Raw genomic sequence first — 24,961 nt, 5'->3', positions numbered from 1 at the left:
CTCTAGTGCAGTGCGAAAGGGAATTCTTATTTCTCCCGCCACGTGCGAGCCCCGCCTCGGGAACACGAGCCGGACGTTGTTCTCGCAGCTCTCGGAAACGAGGGAACCTCGCGTTTAAGGGATACCAGTGTTCTTTCGCATCGGACCGGCTGATTCGCAGTTAGATATGGGATCATCCTAGGAGAAAACGCACGTATGCAAAATATTTCTTAAATCTAGCTAAAGAGTGGTGGCTATTTTCAGACTCAGAAAATGGGGTGAATGTTCGATGCGTGAAATTATCGACATACTTGAAACGATAATCTACGATGAACTGTAAAATGTATATCATAGTTAAATATAGCAATGAATGAGGCATCGATTTAGTTAATTATTTAGCAATGTTGCTCTCAAACAGTGCGATTTTCTTACATTCCCCATGTGTCGTCTTTAAACTTGAGATATTTATGTGACACGCTGTAAGCTTTAAAATTTCTGACTAGAGCTCAGCAAAGAAAAAATACATTTGCATTTTCAATTATTTCATAACGATAAAACATTTTTCTCAGTTTTGATTCTACTTCTCTGTCGAATAGAAGATTCGGCGAATCTATGATTTAATTATCACGCAGCAGTTGAAACTATGTCAAATTTACTGTGACAGTTTGTCATTAAATGAGGAATTCAATAGACGTGATTATTGGCAACAGGTATTCGCGCGAGAGGGACTCGATCGAGTTTGTAATCCGCCTGTAGAAATCCTCATTCCGGCTCGCGACTTTATGGTCGACGATCGCCGCAATGAGCCCGACCGACCGCGAACATGTACTTTACAATGACGGCACGGAGTGTTCACTACAACGCACGCGTTATTATCAGCCGCGTTGCACAACTCTACGATATTTCGTGTTAACGCGTCGCGTGCGGCCAAGTGCTCGATCGCGGTTTCCACGCGAAAAGTAGCTGCGATTGAGAGCCACATGTACACACAGCAGAGACAGACACACGTACACAGGCATACACTGCACTCGGGAGAGAATCTCGTTAAATGTGTACGTCACGAGAAATGACACGTGCCTCTTTCGAAGCTTCAATAAGCGATTTTACGCGCATCGCAAGTTTTGCACTCTCACCCCGCTGGCTCGGGCGTTATCGAGATAAAAATGCAGTGAACTTTGTCGTAACGGTCAATTGATCGGATAGCTTTCTTTTTTTTGTTTTTCACTTTCATTGTCAGAGATGGAACGTAATTTTCAATGTAATATTAAGTTATATCATCAGTTATCGATTTTTAACACGAAATCCAGGAAGAAAAAGTATGATCACTATTAAATTTTTTATCTCATAAAAATATAAGTAACGAGAATTTTTAAAGATATTTTTAAATAAAAATGCAATAATTATAAAAGAGAAAATTGCGTTTTAACAAAGAAATCATATTGGCATAAAATGATTTAAATTGTAAAAAATGTTGAAAATGATATATGTATCATTAACTCAAGTACATTTATTACCGACAGATTAAATGCGATAACAGATGTAGCAGCGTGTAATGTGCTGTAGAAAACTATTCACACGCGCTGTAATTAACAATGAAGTGCAAAGGAAATATATCTCGCTAAACGTAGCCACTCATTTTCTTTCTCTTTCATCACCTTTCTATTAACGTGATTTAATAGTAATACTCTCTCGGACACGCTTCTACCTCTAGATATATTTAATTACTGTGCATGCTCCTACTCTTTGTTTCTCTTTGTTTCTCAACACTTACGAACACAGTAAAAGCAACGATCGGTGAAATTATCCGCTTTTCCGCCTTTTACAAATTTACCGCGTTGACGAACAATCAGTGTGTAATCTGATGTAACAACACACACACACACACAGAGAACCAAAATGAATCAAATAATACGAATCGAAGAATCACTATCTTGAGATTTTTTTAAATACTATTAAAAAAAATTTCCGTTGCGCACATAAAATAAAAAATAATAAGCTTATGTATGTTGCGCGCATATTTTAGCGTTACGATGACGTGTACAATTCTGCGAGGGAGGAAATGTCGTATTTTTCGATAGAAACATTTCCGCCCCTCCATTTAAACATCGCAAGTTAACGCCGGACTTCTATATTAGTGCTGAATTATCGATTTTATTCCGCCGCACGCGGTTCAGCTCTCGCGGCTTAGGTAAATACATCTTATCGCCGTTACTTCGTGGTTACTTTGTTCTTCGCGGAACTCTCCCCGCTCGGTTCGTTAACCCTTTGACTACCGGTATACCTCGAACCAAATGTCGAGTGCAGACGATTGATTTAAACCACGTACGTTCGAATATCATTGATAAATGTGATTTGCACGGAAAAGAATTACGTATAAATTAAGAGAGAAAGAAAGTTTGCAGAAAGATTTTGAATTTATGTTAGCGAAATTTTCAAGCGGGTGAAATTCACGATCAGCTGTCATTTGCACGCGTTAGAGTATTTGACATGTGTCAAGAAATTTGACACGTTCTTCCGGCTCGCAAGACTCGTTTGAGAATCGGTCACGTTGCGATAATCTCCGTTAGATAAATGACTTCTTGACGAGATGAGATTTTTGATACTTTTAGATACTTAGATTAGGCACAGAGAGCAAGTCGTCGCGGGAGATCGATACCACAAATTTCACGAGGCTGATAACGACACAAGTCGAACGGAATGACGTATAGAAGTGGATAAAATCAACCTAGTCGCGACAAAGTAGCCAAGAAAGCGGTCAAAGTTGCGATATAAACGAAGAAATATGTAAAGTAGGAGAAAACGAAGGTGGACAGGCGGAGAAGCAAAGCGAGATAGATAGATAGATAGATAGATAGAGAGAGAGAGAGAGAGAGAAAGAGAGAGAGAGAGGAATGGAAAGAGATAGAGATAAGGAAACGGTGTGAAATCCTACCGGGTGCTGGCTGGCAATAATGCAATCCAAAATGCGGATGAGAAGTGCTGCGTGAACAGGCGAATCGAGGCGATATCGAGAAACACCCCGATGGCGGACAAGATAGCGACTGATAATACGCGAAGATAAAGCGGGCGGAAAGGAGCACTCTCTCACGGTGCCCGAAAGCGGAGTAGTCTGAAAAAAATCCCGTGTCTGATAGTCCGAAAGATAAAAAGTTCCCGTCCCGACACTGGCACTTCCGGTTCACTGACAGTCACAGTTCACGACGGCGATTCGAAAGGCCAGTCGTTTCTGGAAATTTGACAGCTTGACGTCCGATGCCCGATTCGAAATCGAAATTGGAAGTCAAGGCGACATTAAGGGGAAACAGCGGCGCGACAGCGGCAGCGGGGGAGGGAAGGGGGGGGGGGAGGGGGGCGATCAGAACCGGGGAACGAGGAACATTAGACTCGGAACGACTTTCTCGGCGGGGGGCACGGCTCGAGTGGCCACGGCACTGCTTATTGATCTCACTAAAGGGCGAAAGGTACGTAGCGTACATGTGCACACGGTGCGCACCGGACGCCACTGCACGGCGGGCACGTAGTGCAACCACTGTCACGAGCAGCGGCGGTGAGACGGCAGCGACGACGACGGTGACGACGATGACGGCGGCGGCGGCGGTGGCGGCGGTGGCGGCGACGGCGGCGGCGGTGGTGGCGGCGACGGCGGCGACGGCGGTGGCACCACCGGACACTCCACGATTATCGTCCGCCATACTGGTCCGCCGTCTCGGTGCCGCTGCCGCTACCGCTATCGCTGTCACCTGTCATCTTCACCACTGACACTCTTCCTGGATGAACTGTCACTGTGAGCCCCGACACATCGGGCTTGCGAGTCGATCGGATCGACCGCAGAGGTGCACTAGCGATGAAGATGTTACACGCGGAATGAACGTCCGAGGATATCGTTCTTATCGCGACGTTTCGCTCGTGTTCGCGGCACTCGCTCGCTCGCTCGCTCGCTCGCTCGTCGTCTTCTCGGTGTCGCGAAAATCGAACCGTCGGCTCGGCGTCGAACGGTTAATTAAGCTTCACGTTTCTCTCCTTTTCACTCGCTCGATTCTCTTCAGGCACTCCTCTCTCCAGCATACGTTTTCTCTCGCTCTCACTCTCATGCCTCTCTTTCTCTCTTTCGCGCTCAACCCTCACCACTTCACACACGATTCGCACACTACCTCTCGTCCACGCGACACTTACGATGACCGAGTCGAAGGGATTGTGGCAGGCCAGGGCTGCTGCTGCTGATGAGCGAACTCTCCTTGGGACTCGCCAAGCTTTTTCACTCGGCTATCATCCCGTACAACCCCCAAGATCTGCTCGGCCGTGGAAGGCAGGCAGGGCTGCTGGAGTCGGGGGTACGGGACGATGGTGGTGGTCGCTCGCCGTCGTCGGGGGTGTCGGTAGAGTGGGGGCAGAGCAGCCCCGTGTGGGGCGAAGGTGCACCTCCGTGCGGCGTGCAGGGGACGGCGAGCGGACGAGGGACGATCGAAGGGAGAGAGAGGGCAGGCGCGCGCGCCAGGATACGAGAAGCGTTGTAGGGGGTTGGAAGGGAGAGGGCAGGGGCTCCCGTCACCGCCAGATATGGGTCACTCAGCGATCGATGCCGATATAGAGTCGCTATATCGCCGGAGTCCGTCGCACGATCTCCCTTACGTCACTTCTCGCTTGCTCGCTCTCGTCGATCTGGGGAGAACGAGAGGGGTTGAGCTTCTCGTCATCGTCTCGCGGGGGTGTCTACCGGTTCGCTCGCTCGCTCGCTCGCTCGTTCGCTCGCTCGTTCGCGACATTATCTTTGGCGCGCGAGGGGCGGCCGGCCGCGACGACTCGCACGCGGCGTTAAAGGGTTCGATTGACCGCGCTGAACATGGCGGCATTGCCACCCTGGCGGCCGATACCCTGGAAGACTAGTGACTTGGCGAAATGGTTTCGCGCCGCGGCTACAAGGGGGTGTAGCTTTCACAAAAGACCAATCAATACGCAGGAGGTGATCCTACGATATCTCCACTCTCTCTTCCTCTCGGAGTCTTTCCTCCTTTTCCTTTTCTCTCCTCTCCCTGCTTCTCCCTCTTTGCCGCCTTCTCCCGCCGCCGACCCTTCATCCCTATCTGCCCTTCTCCTTCGGCTCTTTCCATACCGTTCACATTTATTTCATTTATCTAGCTCTCTTCCTCGACTCCCTTCCATTCGTTTCATTCTGACCCGTCGTGCTTTCTCCTCTCGCGCGATTTTTCTCGCGTGGACGAACAGCCATCGTGGATAGATACGAAAAGAGGAGGGGGACCCGGAGAAATGGTCTAATTTTAACGCGGCGTCGCACGCACGCACGCCTGTCCGAAATTTCCCCGTGCCGGGAGAGACGACAGCACCTCCCTCGCAGTCTAAAACGATCCTACCGGATCAACCAGGAACGTACCTACTTCATCCCAGAGACACTCCAAATGTTCATCGCACTAAACTTCATGAGGCGATAAGCACGACGCTTTTAATTATTTTAATTAATATTTGAAAATATAAAAGTTTTGCGTTATATTTTTTATTTAATTTTGATAATCTATAATGAATTTAATGATTCGAAATGATTTTAATGAATTCACAGAAAAATGTCCCGTTATTATTCAATGACAACAGTCAGTTGTAAAGAAGCAATTACAATGCAGAGAGTCGACAATCATAAGAGCATTGTCGTAGTCTATGAAAAATGCAATTCTCTAGTCCCTGCATTATGCATGTATAATATCTAATACATCATATATTTGAATAAGTAACAATACGCGTTCGAACGTTTTCAACTGTAGATATTACGAGTAGATAAATTTATGTATGATTTATACGAGAAAAAAATTTCTTTTGCGCCCACACGATATAAATCGGAAAACCGGTCGCGTTGCGACGCTAATGGGCGTCACTGCGATTCAGGACTCGGCACAACATTGCGCAGGCGTCCGATGACGTCACCAGGGTCTAAGGCGCGGGGCGTTATACGCTTATCAATGAACGTACGATGCCTACGGCGAGTACCTGTTCTCCAGCCAGCGCAGCGCCGACGAACACACCCTCCGCCGATCCTCCCTTACTCGCCGCCCTTGCGACCGCATGCCCTACGTGCTCATTCTCACCGTAGTCTTGCGCTACCTGATCGCTGTTCATCGGCTAGGTGTGCGAGCGAGAGATGAAAGCTGATGCTGCGATACCGCATGACCCATTTCCCTATAAATGCACAGAATGAAATTCGGTCAATGCAAGCGTAGAGAAATTTCGGTCTTTTAAGCTTTTCAATGCAGGTTAATTGTTGACTAATTGAATTAGAATCTTCAGAAAAGTCTTGAAATTAAAATATTTCAAACAGATCCTTGAGTTTTTAATTTTTGTTCAAATTATAAACATTTCTCGTAATACAAATAATGACATAATATTCAATTAAAATTGAAATTTGTGTGCAGAATTATTCCTACATTTACATTACAAATGTTTTGGTCATCCAAAATTGGACAATTTTACATGCTGAAATACTGTTATTTTAAATGATCGTCATTCGATGATGTACACATTTCCCTCATTGAGCAATTCGAAGGTCGAATCGATCGTCGGACCGCGCGATTCCGCAATCAAACGAACCGCATCCATGTCGCTTCAGTCTACTCGAATTTCACTGATAATTAGCACTTAGTGCTGTTGCATAATATATTGCATCTCTAATAAGGTGTCAGAATCTATTAGACATCTTCCTAAATTTTGTGATGACTTAAGGTAGTTGTCTCACGAGAGTGTGATCCAAAGTCTTAAGCTTTTTATTAAAAAAAACTCAAATAATAAAGTTTAGATATATAATTATTATTTAATTTATTATATAAACAATTTATTACTAAAAAGGATCAATCAAAAGTTTAATAATAATTTAAAAGTAGTTAATAAATTAATTACTTGCACTTGCTAGAGTAAATTTTTGTTTGTTCACTTACTACGTACCCAATAAACATTAGGTTGTATATTCTATGTATGTACATAGTATATACAGTACGTTTTTTTCACATTATGGATATTCCATGTATACACATAGGATATCGAATGTTTACTGGGCACTTACATATATAAGAATTGTATATCGTGATTCACATCTTTGAGTTTTTTATACGTCGAAAGATATAAAAAATCATATGCTTCTTACGATTATAATATTGAAACTAAATGCTGTTTATTTAATGTTTATTTATTTGTCTTCCACATGCTCATTATTTTTTATTAAAGTTTTAAATGTAGTTTTTTCAAGAAAATTAAAAATATGATGTTAACCTCGGTATGGTGTATGCAACACGTGTTAAAAGTACTAATTACAATTGCGATCAGCTTCTAAACGGTAAATTTTTTTATTGCAAGACCTTAGATATTATTTCAATAAAGATTTAGTAAAAATTTGGATCAATTTGTAAAAAATTTATTTTATGAGACAACTACCTTAAAAAGTTAACGTTTCGATTAACATTTTCTTGCATGAATAACACATTTTTTTTCTTTATCATTTATATTTATACCTTGCTTGTACTTTTTTCAAAATTTCTATACAAATAATTTATAAGCAGAATAAAAGCTCCACATCGCAGAGTGTGTATGATATGAGTTATTATTTTTATATTTCTTTAAAAACTTGCAAAATATGATTGACAATATTATTGTGATCAAAACTTCAATTCCAAAGAAGATTCATATAAGTAATTTTCCAGTACATTGCCCTGTGGGGCCAAAAATTGCGTTAATCTGGCACAAATTGTTATCGATCATTGCTAAATGCAAAGTCGAATGGCATAATAAGTAAACCAATTAATTTGATTAAGCACGAGCGATATCTCTCATTGTCAGTATGTATACAGAATTACCAGTTATCCAAGTAAATGTGGGTGCAATCTAATGAACCATAACTGATTTAATGAGCCATTCGCGGTTTCACCTTAATTCGGCAAGCACCGAGACATGCATGGCTTAATTTTTGAGACAAGCATATGACTACTGGCAGGATCAACCAGGGAGCTTCGTGTTCGGTCAACTCCGCGCGAGCGGAGAGACTCACACGAGCGTCCGAAGACGCCGTACTTCATCTAGCGACAGAATTGTCGCGCGTGTCCTCATTGCCGCCGGTATCTTTCGATCCGGTCGGCGACACTCTACTATTTTCTCTCTTCGAGAAGTTATACATAACACTATTTGACTTTTCAAAAGTCGAGAACAACCGGCTTTTTCGGTGTCTCGTTGCTGTAAAAGATCACACTTGGTCTTATTCTCCCAATTTAATGCGGCCTTTCGGTCGCATCGCCCTGACGCTAGATCGACCGTGCGATGCTGAGACGTCGAGGAACGATATTCGTCGTGCATCGAGGCACGTAACGTGAATTTTCGCTACGGTGTACAAGTAAAGCGGGAAGAGAAAACTGCGTTTCCTTCACTCGCATCCGTGGAGTTGATGTTCGGTTAGCGCATGACGTTACTCCTGCAACATTCGTCTCCGAAAGAGAGGAGATCACGCGGCCAACACGCTTAAACGTGCGCGCCACATATGAGCCATTCGGTCTTTCGACACCGACTCGTGGCAATGCTGTGCCTAGAAGAATGTAGGCATAAAAATAAAATGTGTTAAGCGTTCTATAAACGCTTCAAACGTCTCGCTCGAGCGCATCACACTCTTGCTGTATCGCTCTTGCGCATCGCTCTTGTAGTACCGAACCGACCGGACGAGCGGTCGGCGACGCACGGTCCGAAGCACGGTCCTCTTACGAGGCGCGAGCGATGAAACTGTCTGACGCGTCCGTGCGATTGCATCTCATTCTCTGCGTACAACCACGGACGCACGGTCTCGTATCTAAACCGTGGCCGAGAGTCGGATATTTGCGGGACTTGCATAGTCGCGCATCAATATATATATTGATATAGAATTATATTTAAAACTTATTCTTATTGATAATTGAATAGGAAGGGAGTCCGATAAGTAGAAAAACTAAAAAGGTTTTAGATACAGAATATCTACTGCAATTACAATCTCTTGTAACAATTAATTAACAGCGCGTTGTTGATTAAAAAAGAAGAAAAAAATAATAAATAAGAAAAAAAATAACCAGAAATCTAGCATAATCGTTTGTGCGTATCTTTACGCAACATTGATCAAACTAACTTAACTTGTGATATCAGTTTACATAAATTTATGAATATTAGTAATTCTTGAAAAATATTAAGAATAATTATAAAAAACAAAGTTTCCGCTATTTCCGCCACGGTTGTTTTTGTACCTATTGCTTCGGAAATTTCTGCCTCGAAAACTTCCGCGTCCTCTTCCGCCTCTTTGCCATCTAGGTTCTATAAAAATTTATTATCATTTTAAATGTCTATCTTTCAATATTATTTTGTATTAACATTTGCGTATATAAGATTACACTTACTTTTTAGAGACGCCTGTTTATTTTGTTTTTCTTCTTCCTTCATTTCTTCATTAAAAAAAATTTTTTTAATTCATAAGTATCATAATATTAATGTATTAACATGTGCGTATATAAGATTACACTTACGTTTTGGAGACAACTGTTTATTTTCGTCCTCCGCCAGTTTTTCAATTTCTGCATCTAAGAAATAATTTTTTTTTATTTATAAGTATATTGTCATGTTAAAAAATGTTATATTTATCGTATAAAAAAAAAGAAATATATACCTGATTTTTTTTTTCAAATTGATTAATTCATTTTCCAAGCTCTTTATTTTTTCTTTTAATTTTTCGTTTTCTTGATCCGGATCATCCATACAAATATCATCGAAATTAATGTCCTCAAATTTTCTAGAGGATTGAGTTTCTTTGGCCATTCTAAAAATAAAATTAAATAAAATTTTATTGAGTGTGTATAATATTATGTTAAAATATTGTGTACAATGATTAAATAGAACTGTAGTATTATTCTTTGTGAATTAACCATGCTGAGAGTCACGGTATGATGTATGAGTATTGTTATGAATCATCAGGAGTTCAATTGTGCATCATGTAATGTTGTGAAAATTACAAAACTGAGGTTACAAATTTACCAGGTTATTGAACAATAAGATCGTAGATATTTTAGCAAATTTGCTCACTTTTGTAATTGTCACTACATTGCATGATAACACAATCGACCCCCGGTTCATTTATTTCAACAAATAAATATTATGCAAGGCGTGAGAGATAAAAAAGCTTAGGTGCAAGCCCTTTGCATTTCGTGGAAAGAATTTCATATTATTTTGATAGACATACCTGTTAAGAAGACGATTATTACGTTTCACAGGTCTTCTATCGATTGCCAATTTATTAATGTGACTGTTGAAAGTCGCATGACTGAAAGTCGAAAGTGTGGTCGAATGGTCACGTGTATCACTCTGAAACTTTGGTAGACAAATACTATTTTTCACAGAAGAAAAAACAATACAGACAAAGTGGACCGCGACGAGGATGTTACTGTTGAAAATAAGTGTGGTCGAATGGTCACGTGTATCACTCTGAAACTTTGATAGGCAAATACTATGTATCGCGGAAGAGAAAACAATACAGACAAAGTAGAACGTGACGAGGAAATTAGGAAAACATCTTCCAACTTCTACACAGTGATGCCCATTTGCGCACGCAGGCATCATGGGTACCGTAGTGGAGGGGATACCAATACAAGCGAGACTGCTGCTGTCATGTGTCCGTGTAGCTCGGTGAGCGCATGGCACATGCGAACCAAACACAAGCGAGAATCGTGTTCATGTGCTGCGTAGAATACATTAGTCGTTTCATGACAAGATCACGAAATAATCTCGTGCGATCTATAATCGCTGCAAATTGATCGCCCCTACTAAGTGTTTTGATAAACGTTATTGTTGAACGTAACGTCAACAGCATTTCCTCATTGATTCTTGAAGTAGCAATCTACGACTGCTGTTTTCAGCTTGTTTCTCATGCAAATCAAAGGAAACATCTCTACAGGTGTTTCTGCGTTATCGTTTTCGTGTAATTATAATATCATTGGTAAGAATATTTTAATTTTTATTTTTAATTAAATTTGCTTCTGCATTTTATTAGTTACATACTATTTTATTACTTTATTCTCTTTTTTGCTCAGATATTACTCTTTTCAGTCTGTATTTTTATATAAATTTGTCTTTGGTTAACATTATATCTAATTTACTATTCTTTCACCGAATAATTCAATGTTTCAATGTTTTAGCTCTTCAGTATTCTAAGTATTTTGATGCGATTCCGTTCTATAAGAGGCTGACTCAAAATTGATTTAATTATCAAAGGTAATTGTATTTGTGTAATAGTATTTGTGAGGATTCTGTAGTAATAGTTTTCTCGGTTTGGTATGGAAGTATAGTAGGATTAATGCAAAAAAATTGTGTTTAGTTTAAAAAGCTTTGAGTTCTTAAAATTTATAAATTCAATTTTATAACATTTTAAATATCTTGTCATACGTTCATGCATATTATCAAATTGTCTTAAACAACTGACCTTTCTCTTTCAAACAAATCCTTGTTTGTTTCTCTATGACTTTTTTAAGTTAAGTCATAAATAGTTTAAACTTATAAAATTGCTGTAACGTTGTAACATCTTGGTAAAAAAGAAATTTTGTTTATTTACACTAAATTCAATACAGAATAAATTCAATATAAAAAATTCAATATAAGAGAAGTTTTGAGATTTATAATATTATTGGTCAAAGATCAAGATGTTTCAATTAAAATTTTTTAATTCTGTTTTAAATTTGTTATTATTTCGCATAATAATTCAATGTTTCCATGTTTTAGCTATTCAGTATTTAATTTTGAGGCAATTCCGTCCTATAAGAGGCTGACTCAAAACGATTTTATTGTCAAAGGTAACATATTCTATATCATGGTATTTTTAATATCTGATTTATCTATTACTTTTCTACATATTTTTTTCGCAAAAAATACGCGAAATTATTATTTTTTAAAGAATCAAATCGTGCAAAGCAGTGTAATTAATTTTTTTAAATCTGAATCAAAAATAAAATATTCAATATTGAAAAAGGTATTCAATTTTTTAATGGTTTATATAAGTATTAAGTTTATAAAGATCTGCTTTTTATACGCAACGTTAGTTTTTGAATTGAGATTTTTTCGAATGTACAATTAGAATCTATTAAAAACATATGTTTTTATTAAAGATGAATGTCTTTATTTTTGAACATTATCACTTCTGAGGTTAATGCATTTGCACCAATGATGTATTAAAGTATATGTACTATGTGAAGAAATAGTTCACAAATAGTTTTAATTTTAAAGAACTGCTTTTAAAGAAATGTTATAACGTCTGTAAAAGAGAAATCTGTTTTTATTCACATTAAATTATATATATAAGAAATTTTCATATTTATAATGTCATTGTGTGAGATGTTTGAATTGAAATTTATATTGTAAATTAAATTATATATTTATAATTAAACTAAATAACTTAGCTTAATTAATCGTAGGTATACAAACAAAAGATCATTGTAAAGAGAAAAGTGAATATTTTAAAACAACTTGACTAGTATTTAAAAAACAAAAGTATTTTATTTGATTATTGTCAAAATTTTTTTAAAAACTTGACATAATAAAAAACTTTTAAAGTTGAATTAGAATTTAACGCAAAAGACCAACGCGAAATTATTATCTCTCAAGCAATCAAATCGTGCAAAGCAGTGTAATTAATTTTTTAAATCTGAGTCAAAAATAAAATAAATATTCAATATCAAATGTTATTAATGTTTTAATATTAACTTTGTAAAGATCTGCTTATTCTATACTATTCATTTTTCAAATATACACTGCCGAAAATACTGGATATGTTTTTGAATGTATTGTACAATCGGATTGTATTTAAAAGGTTATTAAGTTTTTAATATTAACTTTGTAAAGATCTGCTTATTCTATACTGTTCATTTTTTAAATATACACTGCCAAAAATACTAGATATGTTTTTGAATGTTGTACAATCGAAATGTATTTAAAAAATGTTTTTTTTTTTTTTAATGAATGTCTTTATTTTTAAACATTATCTTTTGAAGTTAATGCATTTGCACCAATGGTGCATTAAAGTATGAATACTCCATGAGAAAAAATCTTGCTTCAGTATGTTAGTTTCTGCTTGTAAAACGGTCGCAATGATTCACGATCTCCGAACTGAATGTTTGTTTTATTAAAGCTTTAGTCAACTTTTGACATAAATACATATACTTTGGAATTATTGTGTTCAAAAATAAACAAATGTATTTGTTTGCCTTTACATCTAATATACAGGGTGTCCCACCAACAGTGGCCATCCCCCCTTTTATCTTTTAAATTAAAAGAAATAAACCATAACAAATAGATATCAAATTGAACGGTTCAAACTGAACTCTTTTGTAAGCATAACAGTTGCTTGCAAAAGCTATTCGTGTTAACGAACGGAGAGGTATGCATAATTTTTTTATAATAATGTAGATATTTTGATGTAAAAACAATCGTAGCGTTATTTGAAAAGAATACAACGATGTATAATTTAATATAAATATTTTACATATTATACGTGTTTTATCGGCTTGAATTATCGTGAGCGACGTCTATCTTTTCATTTTCGGTCCTGCGATATGGCCAACTTCTGATTCGTGCGTTACAGATTGATGTATGTCAATTGAAGTTGTAGCGCTGTTAATTATTAATTAATTACATAAATTGGCCATATCGCAGGGCCGAAAGTGAAAAGGTAGACGTCGCCCGCGATATTTCAAATCGATAAAACTCGTATAATATGTAAAATATTTATATTAAATCATACATCGTTGTATTCTTTTTAAATAGCGCTACAATTTTTCTTACATTATGCTTACAATAGAGTACAGTTTGAACCATTTAATTTGATATATATTTGTTTTGGTCTATCTCTTTTAATTTAAAAGATAAAAGGGGATGACCACTTTTGATGGGACATCCTGTATAATTATTACAAATTTATTTACAGATTTTATTTAAAGCTCTGTTATGTATACAGGGTGTCCCATTTTGAAAAAATATGTTTCAATTTTAGAAAAGAAAGTTTGGAATATTAATTGTATAATTTTAAAGTGGAGAGAAAGTGATAAAATCTGTTTTATCTTTATTAGTGATGTCAAAGTCACGTAAAAGTATTATTGTAACTTTTGAATGGAAGTCTTAATTTTGTACATTCTTGTAGCTAACGTCGAGACATTTTCAAATCATTGTGATTAGGTTAGATTAAATTTTCTTTAGAGTTTTCTAAGTTATAAAGCTTCAAAATTTGAGAACTGTCGACGTAGACATTATTTGATATACATCGCGAAGAGATTGCTCGGTAAGATTTTATATTTTGTAACCCTGAAAAAAGATACGTGTATATGTTTCAATTAATTAATAATGTGTTCTAAAGTTATATTATCAATTTGTATATAGGTTTGAATATGATGTTCACCATATGTTACACACACACACACACACACACGCGCGTGCGCACGCAAGTGCATGCACGCATGTTGTCCTGAAAGGGCATGTATGATATTCAATATTGCTCTTACCGAGCAATATTCGATGTATATCGGGTAATGCTTGTACCGACGGTTCTCAAATTTTTAAGCTTTATAACTTAGGAAACTCTAAAGAAAATTTAGCTGAACCGTAGTGATTTGAAAAAGTCTCGACGCGTTAGTTATAAATTTTTGAATGCAAATCTTAATTTTATATTGTAGATTCTTGTGTCATCTTCACGTGATTTTGATCTCGCTATTCAAGGTTAAACTGACTTATTACTTTGTCCCCTTTAAAATCATTAAGCATATTTTTTTAAATGAGACATGTTGTATATAAATTAATGTAATTGTTGTTACAATTTTTTAATTTTTCTTTAAAACTATTTAAAAAATTGTGGCAAATGTTACAGTAATTATGTGTCTGTTATGAAATTAATATAATTGATTTACATTTCAGAATTTAAAAAACAGTAAATAATTAGAACGGCTGCTGTGCGCCTATAAAAACCGGCTGCTGTGCGCCTATAAAAACCGGCTGCTGTGTGCCGATATAAGGCTGCTGTGCGCCTATAAAAATCGGCTGCTGTGCGCCGATACAAGGCTGCTGTGCGCCAATAGAAGGCTGCTGTGCGCCAATAGAAGGCTGCTGTGCGCCTATAAAGACCGGCTGCTGTGTGCCTATAAAGATCGGCTGCTGTGCACCGATATCAGGCTGCTGTGCGCCGATATAAGGCTGCTGTGCGCCTATAAAGATCGGCTGCTGTGCGCCGATACAAGGCTGCTGTGCGCCAATAGAAGGCTGCTGTGCGCCTTTAAAAAAAGGCTGCTGTGCGCCTATAAAGACTGGCTCTGCTGTGCGCCTATAAAGGCCGGCTGCTGTGCGCCGATATAAGGCTGCTGTGTGCGTGTAAAAATATAATATAAAATATTTAATATATATTTGTTTTAATCAAATAAAAATGTCTACAAAAATAGAAAAACAGATGACGTTGTCGTCAGATCAGAAATATATTATTGCTCAAGGCGACTGGTTAAACGATACGCATATGGATCATTTTAACCAACTTTTAAAAAATTACTCAGATTATAGACCAGAAGGAACGTGGAAAATACAACTTCCTCAGTATATAGAACCTGTACCAGAAAATAAGAAACATATACAGATATTCTTTAGCTCAAATAATCATTGAGTATGTGATTATTATGATAGAAAAAGTGTATTTATCTATGATTCATTAAATATGAAAAAGTTGCACAAAGATCATGAACAATTTTTGAGACGGTTATTTCCATTTTATCCTTTTAATAAGCGGCCTGCCAAATTTCCTACTGTGCAAAGTCAACCAAACTGTAACGATTGCGGTGTTTTTGCAATAGCTTTTGCGATTTCATTATTATTTAATATTAAACCCGAAAAAGTTAAGTATGACCACAGTTTAATGCGTTCGCATTTAATAAAAATTTTTGAATCTAATGTGATTGAGCACTTTCCTCAGGATTCAAATTATGGTGTTCCTCAAAAGGTGCTTCTATTAGCGGTAATAAAAGCAAGAGAAGCTGAAGCAACTCGTCTACATATAAAACGTCAAAAAGAGACAGAGCTACAAAAAACAAAGCAATTGCAAAAAAATCGCAAATATAAAAAAAAATTTTAATAAAAACGAAAATGAAGACAAAAGTGAAGAAGAGTTTCGATATAAACAAAATGTAGAAAACATTTCGAATCTAAGACGATGTCAATATAAAAATAATTTGGAAGAAAATCGCGCAAAAAGGCGGCGTTTACATCTAAATAATCTTATAAATAATGGTTATTACAAGCAATATACCATATATCCATTATATGAAAAAAGAACGAATAACACTGCAACGGCTTTATATCAAATGTTAAAAATTCAAGATTTACCTTTGGATAATCGTGAAAAATGTTTGGATTTGTTGTGTTTTCCAGATTTATATCCTTATGGTATGAATGGACAGTACGAAACTAGGCAGGTTAAGCTTCATGATCATGAATTTATTAAATGTCGTTTGATGTCTAAACATCTACAGTATAGATTAAATCAACAATATCTATTCTTTTTGTTAAATAATACAAATATGCGTCAATTAAATCGTGGAATTTATCATAAGATGAATGTAACTAATCCACAAGTTCGTTATACGGCTGCGGAATATTTAGAAGCAATGTCCAAAGAATTGTTAGAATCTGATTTAAGCACAATATTTTCTACACTAAGGAATACGGAAACAATTTTGGAGTAAACCGCGAAATAATTTAAATTGTATGACACAACATTACGGACCTGCAACATGGTTTCTAACATTAAGTCCCGCTGAATGATTATGGGAAGAGTTAGGTGAATATATTTGTGAAGTAAATGGATGGTGCGATTCTTCGATATGCACCAGTGTACTTGTTGCTAGAGATCCTGTGTCAACATTGAGATTTCTCGATAATACGTTTCGTGTGATGCTTGACTTTATTAGTTCCAAAGATCATCCAATCGGAGAAGTCACTCATTATTTTTGGCGACGAGAATACCAAGGTAGAGGCATACAACATTTTCATTTATTAATTTGGATAAAAAATGCTCCGATTATTGGTGAATCTTCTATTGAAGAAGTTTCCAAATTTATTTTACAATATATAAGCTGTAAAATGCCAGATCAAAATATTTCACCATTATTGTACAAACGTGTTAATACTCATCAACGACACAAACATAATGATTACTGTCTCCGTTCTAAAAAAGTTGGACGTAAAGTTGTTTGGAGATGTCGTTTTGGATTTCCTCGTCCTGTCACTGAGACGTTAAATATAAGAGATGTCACAACTGCCATAGCAGGTAGAAAGCAATTAAAACATAGAAGCAGGCTTTATGATCTTCCGCGAACTGAAGATGAAAGTAATATAAATGATTACAATCCTGTTCTTCTTACTGCATGGGAAGGAAATATGGATATACAATTTATTGGCGAAAAGTCGTCACTGTTTACTGCATCCTGGTACATTACTAAATATATGAATAAAGCGGGAAAATGTGAGTTGTCTGATAATATTATTAATAGTAAAAATAATACGAATAAATCGTTGGTAAGCTATCTTTGGAGTATTGCTTTGCGATTCACGAGTAATAGAGAATGTGGAGCTCTTGAAGCTGCTGATACATTACTGGGTATTGCTTTATGTGGAACTGATCCAAATACAACTATTAGATGGTTAAATGTTAATCGAATAAGATGTAGAAAATTAAAAACTCGTAAAGAGATTAAAGCACTTGATGATCAATCGACAGATATATTTTGTGAATCTTTAATAGATAATCACTATCCGCAGAGACCAAAAAAACTAGAATGTGTCTCTTTATGAGTTTGCAAAATGGTATGATATCACAAAAATCAAACCACGAAATAAGTTTATTAAATTCTATAAAATAAATAATGGTTATCTTAGACGACGACAGCGTAGATATCTTATTAATCATTATAGATATAATGTTAATATACAACCGGAGAAGTATTTCTTTGCATTATTACTTCTGTTCAAATCGTGGAGAGAATTAGAAGATCTTAGAAATGGATGTGATGCTTATGCAGAATCATTTCACAAGGTAAAACTACATTTAACGGAAGCATTACAATATCATGAAAAACTAGAAGAATTGCAAAAAGCATTTGAAACTGCTAAAGAGTTAGTGCAGCAATATTTAGATGAAGTACAAAAACATGAGTCACAGGATGATCCTGACAATCCAATAGGTATTCAAAATATAGAAGCTGGTGAAGCGATGCAAGATTTTAAGGATCTCGGTGATAAGAATATTCAAGAGATCGATGTATCAGAAATAATAGCGAAATTAAACATGGATCAAAAAAGAGTATTCGATACAGTTGTTACCACTGTAGGGTCAGATAATTCAATATTGCGATTATATATTAGTGGAGAAGGTGGTACTGGAAAAAGTTATTTAATTAAAACTATTAAATGTTGGATAAAACAAAATCTAAAGAAAGATACTGCTGTAGCAGCACCTACTGGTACAGCAGCGTTTAATATTGACGGTTTGACAGTTCATAGATTGCTTCAATTACCTGTTGAGCATGGTAATACTCCTAAATATAAACGATTGTCAGATCATGTGTTAAAACTTTTACGAGCGGAGCTTAATGATGTTATTCTTTTTATAATTGATGAAGTATCAATGATATCTAATTTGACTCTAATGTACATACATCTTCGATTGTCTGAAATATTTGATTCGAATGATTGCGATGATGGTTGGTTTGGTAAAAAGCATATTCTTCTGTTTGGAGATTTGCTTCAATTACCTCCTGTACATGAAGATTCTGTCTTTGTAGATTTGTCAAATAAAAAAATTAATAAATATATCGGTTGCCTAGGGAATGTGAATTTGTGGACTACATTATTTGATTACGATGAATTGACAATTAATATACGCCAGCAAGGAGATGAGTCTTATCGTGAATTACTGTCAAGAATTCGTCTCGGTTTATTAACAAAGTCTGATTGTGAAATTCTAGAAAATAGAAGAATATCTTTTAAAGAAGAAAAAAAATCTAAAAAAATGCTGTCGTACATATATTATTATATTGCATACTATATTTCACCATATTTTACATATACTATACTATATATATTATATATATTATTACATATACTATACGATATATATTATTTATAATATTACATATACTATATATATTATAAAAAATTAAATTCATAAATAAAAAAAATGAAAAAATATTAAAAAAATAAAAATATTTTACCAAAAAAAATTTTTAAATATTAAAAAAATTTAATTAAAATAAAAAAATATTTATTAAAAAACGCAAAAAAACTTGGCGTTGCTACAGTAAACTACATGTTAACTTACATGATGTCAACTTATTACATTATGTCAATTAATCGTCAATTGTTATATTATTACTAATTTTTTTGCTTTATAATATTTTGAGGTGTAGCAACGCCAAGTTTTTTTGCGTTTTTTAATAAATATTTTTTTATTTTAATTAAATTTTTTTAATATTTAAAAATTTTTTTTGGTAAAATATTTTTATTTTTTAAATATTTTTTTCATTTTTTTTATTTATGAATTTAATTTTTTATAATATATATAGTATATGTAATATTATAAATAATATATATCGTATAGTATATGTAATAATATATATAATATATATAGTATAGTATATGTAAAATATGATGAAATATAGTATGCAATATAATAATATATGTACGACAGCATTTTTTTAGATTTTTTTTTAATATATACGACAGCTTTATGTACAAAAATTTTATAGAACAGTTTTATAGAAATAGTGTACAACTTTTTTCATAGTTCTTTAATCCCACTTGGCGTCATTTCCTGATATCATATTTTTTTATAGTTTTAATATACACAACAGCATTACTTGTTGAAAGGTTTTAATATGTACGACAGCTTTTCTTGAAAGGGTAATATATACGACAGGTTTTTTTGATAGGTTTAATATATACGGCAATTTTTTTTAAATGTAAAACAATACTATTTTGTTTTGGTTGTGACAAGATAATGCTTACCTCGATGCTTGTATCAACCGTGCGAGTTTAGTAGAAGAGAAATTTAAAGAAGATCTGCTAATGCTAATCAGTTACAGATACAGTTTTCTCTTCTTATTTTTTTGGTTTTGACAAAATATTTCTCAATGATTATATTGGTCATCGTCTTATGTCAGAGCCGCGGACTTCAGTATGCAAATTGTATTTTACAATTTATATTTTCTTGAACTCGAATGTTTCACAATCTGAAACCAAAAATATTTAAATTAGTTTTTTTGTAAATAAAATATTTTTAATAAAACAAAATAAGATAAGATATGTCTAACAAAAAGAAATAAAAATAAAACAATTAAAAAAACATAAACTTTCAATACAAGTCAATTATTTCTTTGATTTTTTTATTTCACAAATATTTAATAAATATATGAGATCGTCTGGCAACTCATCACAAAAATTTTGAAAACAATTATTACATCTCTTTAAGAGATGACTTTCGGACCTTTCTTTTACCGTCGCTTATATTTACTTGCTCTTACACATCGTTTGCCTTTTAGTTACGTAAAAGCGCAAGGCAACCGGTTTTGACACGACATACAAGTGGGGGTATTTTACTTTACTATACGAGCGTGTGCAATATTTGATGCGACTGTCGGCGCAAATCAAAATGTGAACCGCAGTCGCGTGTAGTGCATTCAATCGCTGAGAGTGAATTGCACATGTGAGAGCGCGCGTGTTTAAGTTCAAATTGTGTTCTATTAGTGATTTAGCATTTTTAAACGCGATTTAAAAAAGTGAATATTAGAAAAGAGAATAATTAACTATAAATATCTTCTGAACATCAATTGTGAAAAACATTGCGCATATGGAAAACTGACTCTCGACGGCAAAAAATATTATAATTTTTATTCTGCAGAAGAAACTAGTTTCAAGCTATCGTCAACATTAAAAAAATTTTGACAGGTATTTATAGAAAAAAAATAGTTTTATATAACTCGCGATTAAATATCTGTTTTACAGTTAATTTTTTTATGCAAAATAATATTTTATTTTATTATTTTTTAAAATTTTTATTTGTAAAATTTATATTCATATAATTGAAAAATCATTCTACGTTATTATATACATAGATTATTGTATAATCTTATTTTTGTTCTACAAAAATGGCCAAAAAACGAGATTATTATATACATATGCAAATAATGGTGCAAATAATACACTGAATTTAATATTACAATGATATTTGCATCGTGAAAATTATAAAATACAATATACAGCAAGAAACAATTTTAATTATAGTTCAAAAACCGAGAATGCGCGAAAGTATTCGCTATGATACGATTTGAGAGCAGTTATGTATGTACGAACTATTCGTAAGCAGCAATTCTTACGTTATGTGGTGAAAGTTTCATTACGCGGGAAACCTATGGACCGCGTTTCACTCGTTAAACTTTATGTCCTAGATTTTGCAAATTTTTGTTCGTTTTATTATCTCGCGTAATCACATTGAGAAGAAAATGCTGTTAATTATTAACGTCAATAGTTTCTTTTTCTGCACAATGTGATTTGAATAAAGTTATTAAATGGTTTTTCGCAGGATGATGCTTGGCCATACGATCGACGATTCGCGGAAGAAATATCCGGAAATCACGGACAAACTTCTGGAGAGTCTGCAAGAGTGGGCAAAAAATCGCAATCTTCCAAAGATTCCTGAAGAGCAATTGGCGTTATTTGCGCACAGTTGTTATTTCGATTTAGAAGACACGAAACGATGTATGGATGCTTATTACAATATGCGAACTACTATCCCGGAATTTTTTAAAGACCGAGATTCCAGACTTGATTATCTGCAGCATTCTCTGAAAGCCTTGTACGTTTTATTTTATATTTTAATTAATTATGTCATCATGATATTGCATCAGAAATATAAATCAGCGATAACAATTTTTTTCAATGCATTAATACATTACTTTTCGTTATTTATGTATATTAATTTTATTTATGTACACTCAAAAAAATATTTCGCTGATGTAGTTAGATTTCTAGATATCGCAACAAGAATGTATCGCTATTTTTCGTATCTGTGAAAACATTGTTTGTCACATATAGAATTTATAGCAGTAATGTTCTAGCAATAGCTTCTGAAAAATTTAGGTACCATTGCTAAATGTTATTCATTGCATGACCTAACACGTGATTGATCTTATATAGATAGGCGCTTTAGAGAAACTTTCTTTTTAAAGTTCACAAACAATACAGATATATATTCTGTTTCTGTCATCTAAACTGATTAAGTAATTACATATGCAATATCACAACAGTTGCTAATCATTTATCTGTTTTAGTTAATTTTTTACACCTAGAAAATTTTAGCTATTATTACAAGATCATTTTTTTGAGTGTATGTTAATTTTTACATTATGGATGCAAAAAACCGCAGAAATTAAAAAAAAAATATTTAGCATATTTATTTTTCGTTTATGCGAGTCGAGCTTACCGATACATCGTTTTAAATAGAAACATATATTCGACAAATCTCTGTTGCAAAGGTAAATTCGCGATGGCATGTGAGCACGCAATCGTGTGGAATGCACATCGAATGATACCTGTATCTCGATCGATCTCTTTTCCTCTCTCTTTATCTATCTCGTTCCCTGATCCCACATCATGTGTACAAATCGCGCGACTGCCAATAGCACTTTGTACTTCAGTACAATATCTTTATCGCTGCAATTTTCCTACGTCGTGCACACCTCGGCACGTCCCACCTGGTACCGACAAACGGGCTGATACCACCAAGAAAGACGCTCTTATTTCCGCGTCTTTTACCATCCCTCGATTTTGCAGGAATCGTAAAATCGCAAGAATGAAAAATCTCCATCGACACTTATCTAATATAATAATTTATATACCAACTTTTAGATATTTTTATATACATTTAATTTATATATTTTTTTAGTTCTCACTCTTCTATAAAACTCTGTGTACCTATTTATAAAACCAAAGAGATTTTTTCCCGCGATTCTATAGATTTACCTTTTTTACACGATATATGCGGACAAAAATTTAGCACTGCATTGCAGGGAATTCGTGGCCCTTCCGAAGCCGGATCGAAACGGTAACTGGATAATTTTTCATCGACTGGCGGATTCACGGCCGTCCCAATATATGATCAACGACGGCATAAAGCTGCTGTTGATGTCCATCGACGCGAGTCTCTATACAAACGGCTGTTCGCCGGGATACGTGTTTGTTTTCGACATGCAAAATGTGGGGCTTGGCCACTTGACCAGACTATCGATAAACAGTCTCCGAAGGTTCTTCGAGTACCTTCAGGAAGCCATGCCGGTTAGACTCAAGGCCATGCATGTGTTGAATACGGTGTGGTTCATGGACAAGGTGCTCGCGCTCATCAGACCCTTCATGAAGCGAGAACTTTACGAAATGGTAAATTAATCTTCGATTTCTGATTGGATCAAAGCTAACGAATTTTGGTAAATTTGTCTTTAATTAGCAACTTATTTACTGAAGAGCAATCGTGAGGTGCTTCCAGTTGCCCCTGAATTTTCAATTTAGCTTATAAACTTTATACTGTTGATCTTAAATTAAATGCGGATCAGCCAGGCTTGTGCAAGCCAGAAATATTATTACATTTGCATACACATTTACGTATATGCGATGAATATGTATATATCAATATTACAAAGATACACATTGACACTTCTGGTCTCGTACATTGTTAACGCGCGCGCAAATTTACGAATTTAACGCAATCGCGTGCTGGCGATTTGCAAATTGACTTTAATTTTCATTATTTCGTAGCTTCACCTTTATCCGGGTGACGTCTCCGACGTGTATTCTCATATTCCGCCCGAGTGCCTGCCGGAGGACTTTGGTGGGAAATTGGATTGCGTCGCAAACCTTCATAGTAAGTGCATATTGTGTAACGAGTTTGCGCTTAATATCTCCAATGTGCAGTTAACACGCTTCACTTGCTATGTTTCATACCTATATTGCGATTCAAATATTTTAAATAGAGATATCCTATTTTTTAAACACAATTTTATAATATTATTAAAATAATTTCATTGATTGTAAGTAACACGGTTAGTTAATATTTATCGATTTAATTTGCAGAAGAACATTGTATAAAGTTAGAGCAATTGCGGGATTATTTTCGGGAAGAAGAAGCTCTGTTCCACAATTATTCGCCTTTGTCAAAATAAACAATCAAAAAGTTATGCAAATTACTTATTACTTATGGAGAATTCAAAAGATCGGTGATGATGGTTGACCCAATATATAATATGTAATAGATAACTACTTAATATATTATAAACAGATGAATAAACATAGTCGTGACGTAATTAACGCTTTCTAATTCTCATGCATAACCTTCATATATGAATGTCCTTGACTCTAAAAAAAATACTATTCATTACCTATCCTTGCAAAAAAAGTACAAGGATTTTTATATATTTCTTACATATTATACACAATTAGAAAACGGAAAGATTTTCTTAAGAAAAGAATACTTTTAAAATGATCATAAACGCAAATATCAGCGAGAATCAACTTATTCTAATCGCATACCATCATCTGATATAATTTCGGAAAACTAAGTAATTTCGTATTTATCGTTAAACTGAAGTGAATGACTTTTATATATATTTATTATACTTATAATATACAAGTTATATTGAGTGATATATGATTTATAACAATAGAAATAAAAGAGTTTCCTCACCTGTGAGAAACAGAAGAGACTTTTTTTAGTCCGTAATTGCATTTCGAATGATAAGTCAATTGTACCAACCTCACCGATTGATCTCAGAGACCTCGCACGGTGAAAGCGTGAACTTCCGGATTCAGAGTTACCAATGCTAGAAAAATAAATCTTCTATATTGTAAATGACCAGCCAATGATTAAGCAATA

The 24,961-nt window shown here is 35.2% G+C and overlaps 4 protein-coding genes across 13 annotated transcripts in view; 2 read left to right on the top strand and 2 right to left on the bottom strand.

The window, feature by feature from the left end:
• Rbp (RIM-binding protein) overlaps window positions 1-24,921 on the bottom strand; it is a 44,152-nt gene extending 19,231 nt beyond the window's left edge. For 7 of the 8 annotated variants that reach the window (XM_067353160.1, XM_067353164.1, XM_067353167.1 and 4 more), the window contains exons 1-3: window positions 24,773-24,921; window positions 20,050-20,273; window positions 5,974-6,162 (exon numbers count right to left, since the gene is read on the bottom strand). In XM_067353160.1, the coding sequence (XP_067209261.1) occupies window positions 5,974-6,102 (129 nt within the window). In that variant the 5' untranslated portion in view covers window positions 6,103-6,162; window positions 20,050-20,273; window positions 24,773-24,921. Of the gene's footprint in view, window positions 1-4,152; window positions 5,930-5,973; window positions 6,163-20,049; window positions 20,274-24,772 lie in introns of those variants that run through there. The other variant, XM_067353168.1, reaches the window with a different exon arrangement.
• Window positions 52-24,392, top strand: LOC105677821 (clavesin-2-like). Of its 3 annotated transcripts, XM_012376692.2 has the most exons (7): window positions 10,660-10,966; window positions 11,166-11,241; window positions 11,746-11,816; window positions 21,623-21,895; window positions 23,109-23,472; window positions 23,848-23,953; window positions 24,163-24,392. In XM_012376692.2, the coding sequence occupies exons 4-7, from the start codon at window positions 21,624-21,626 to the stop codon at window positions 24,249-24,251; spliced, it is 831 nt and encodes a 276-aa protein (XP_012232115.2). In that variant the 5' UTR covers window positions 10,660-10,966; window positions 11,166-11,241; window positions 11,746-11,816; window position 21,623; the 3' UTR covers window positions 24,252-24,392. The 3 variants fall into 3 exon arrangements, with proteins under 3 accessions (XP_067209302.1, XP_012232115.2, XP_012232116.2); XM_067353201.1 differs by lacking the exons at window positions 10,660-10,966; window positions 11,166-11,241; window positions 11,746-11,816 and adding an exon at window positions 52-193; XM_012376693.2 differs by lacking the exons at window positions 10,660-10,966; window positions 11,166-11,241; window positions 11,746-11,816 and adding an exon at window positions 20,856-20,988.
• On the bottom strand, window positions 14,944-16,780 carry LOC136999575 (41 kDa spicule matrix protein-like). The gene is made up of 3 exons (XM_067353915.1): window positions 16,772-16,780; window positions 15,545-15,599; window positions 14,944-15,362 (listed from the first exon to the last, which is right to left on the bottom strand). The coding sequence occupies exons 1-3, from the start codon at window positions 16,778-16,780 to the stop codon at window positions 14,944-14,946; spliced, it is 483 nt and encodes a 160-aa protein (XP_067210016.1).
• On the top strand, window positions 18,141-20,056 carry LOC136999364 (uncharacterized). Its single transcript, XM_067353199.1, has one exon. It carries the CDS (start codon window positions 18,257-18,259, stop codon window positions 19,169-19,171), a length of 915 nt encoding a protein of 304 aa, XP_067209300.1. The 5' UTR covers window positions 18,141-18,256; the 3' UTR covers window positions 19,172-20,056.
• Window positions 24,922-24,961: the final 40 nt, after the last annotated feature.

This window comes from Linepithema humile, chromosome 4 (assembly GCF_040581485.1).
Source record: "Linepithema humile isolate Giens D197 chromosome 4, Lhum_UNIL_v1.0, whole genome shotgun sequence".
Lineage (NCBI taxonomy): Eukaryota > Metazoa > Arthropoda > Insecta > Hymenoptera > Formicidae > Linepithema > Linepithema humile.
Note: the sequence above shows the minus strand (reverse complement) of the source record. Positions and strands in the feature narration are given on the sequence as shown.

Coding starts and splice junctions, on each gene's coding strand:
- LOC136999575 (XM_067353915.1), bottom strand. Junction 15,363..15,544: donor CCTTCTGGTCTATAATCTGA/GTAATTTTTTAA, acceptor ACACGCACACAG/CAGCCTTATATCGGCGCACA.
- LOC136999364 (XM_067353199.1), top strand. CDS start 18,257: ATGCAAGATTTTAAGGATCTCGGTGATAAGAATATTCAAGAGATCGAT.
- LOC105677821 (XM_067353201.1), top strand. CDS start 21,624: ATGATGCTTGGCCATACGATCGACGATTCGCGGAAGAAATATCCGGAA. Junction 21,896..23,108: donor CAGCATTCTCTGAAAGCCTT/GTACGTTTTATT, acceptor ACTGCATTGCAG/GGAATTCGTGGCCCTTCCGA. Junction 23,954..24,162: donor TTGCGTCGCAAACCTTCATA/GTAAGTGCATAT, acceptor TTTAATTTGCAG/AAGAACATTGTATAAAGTTA.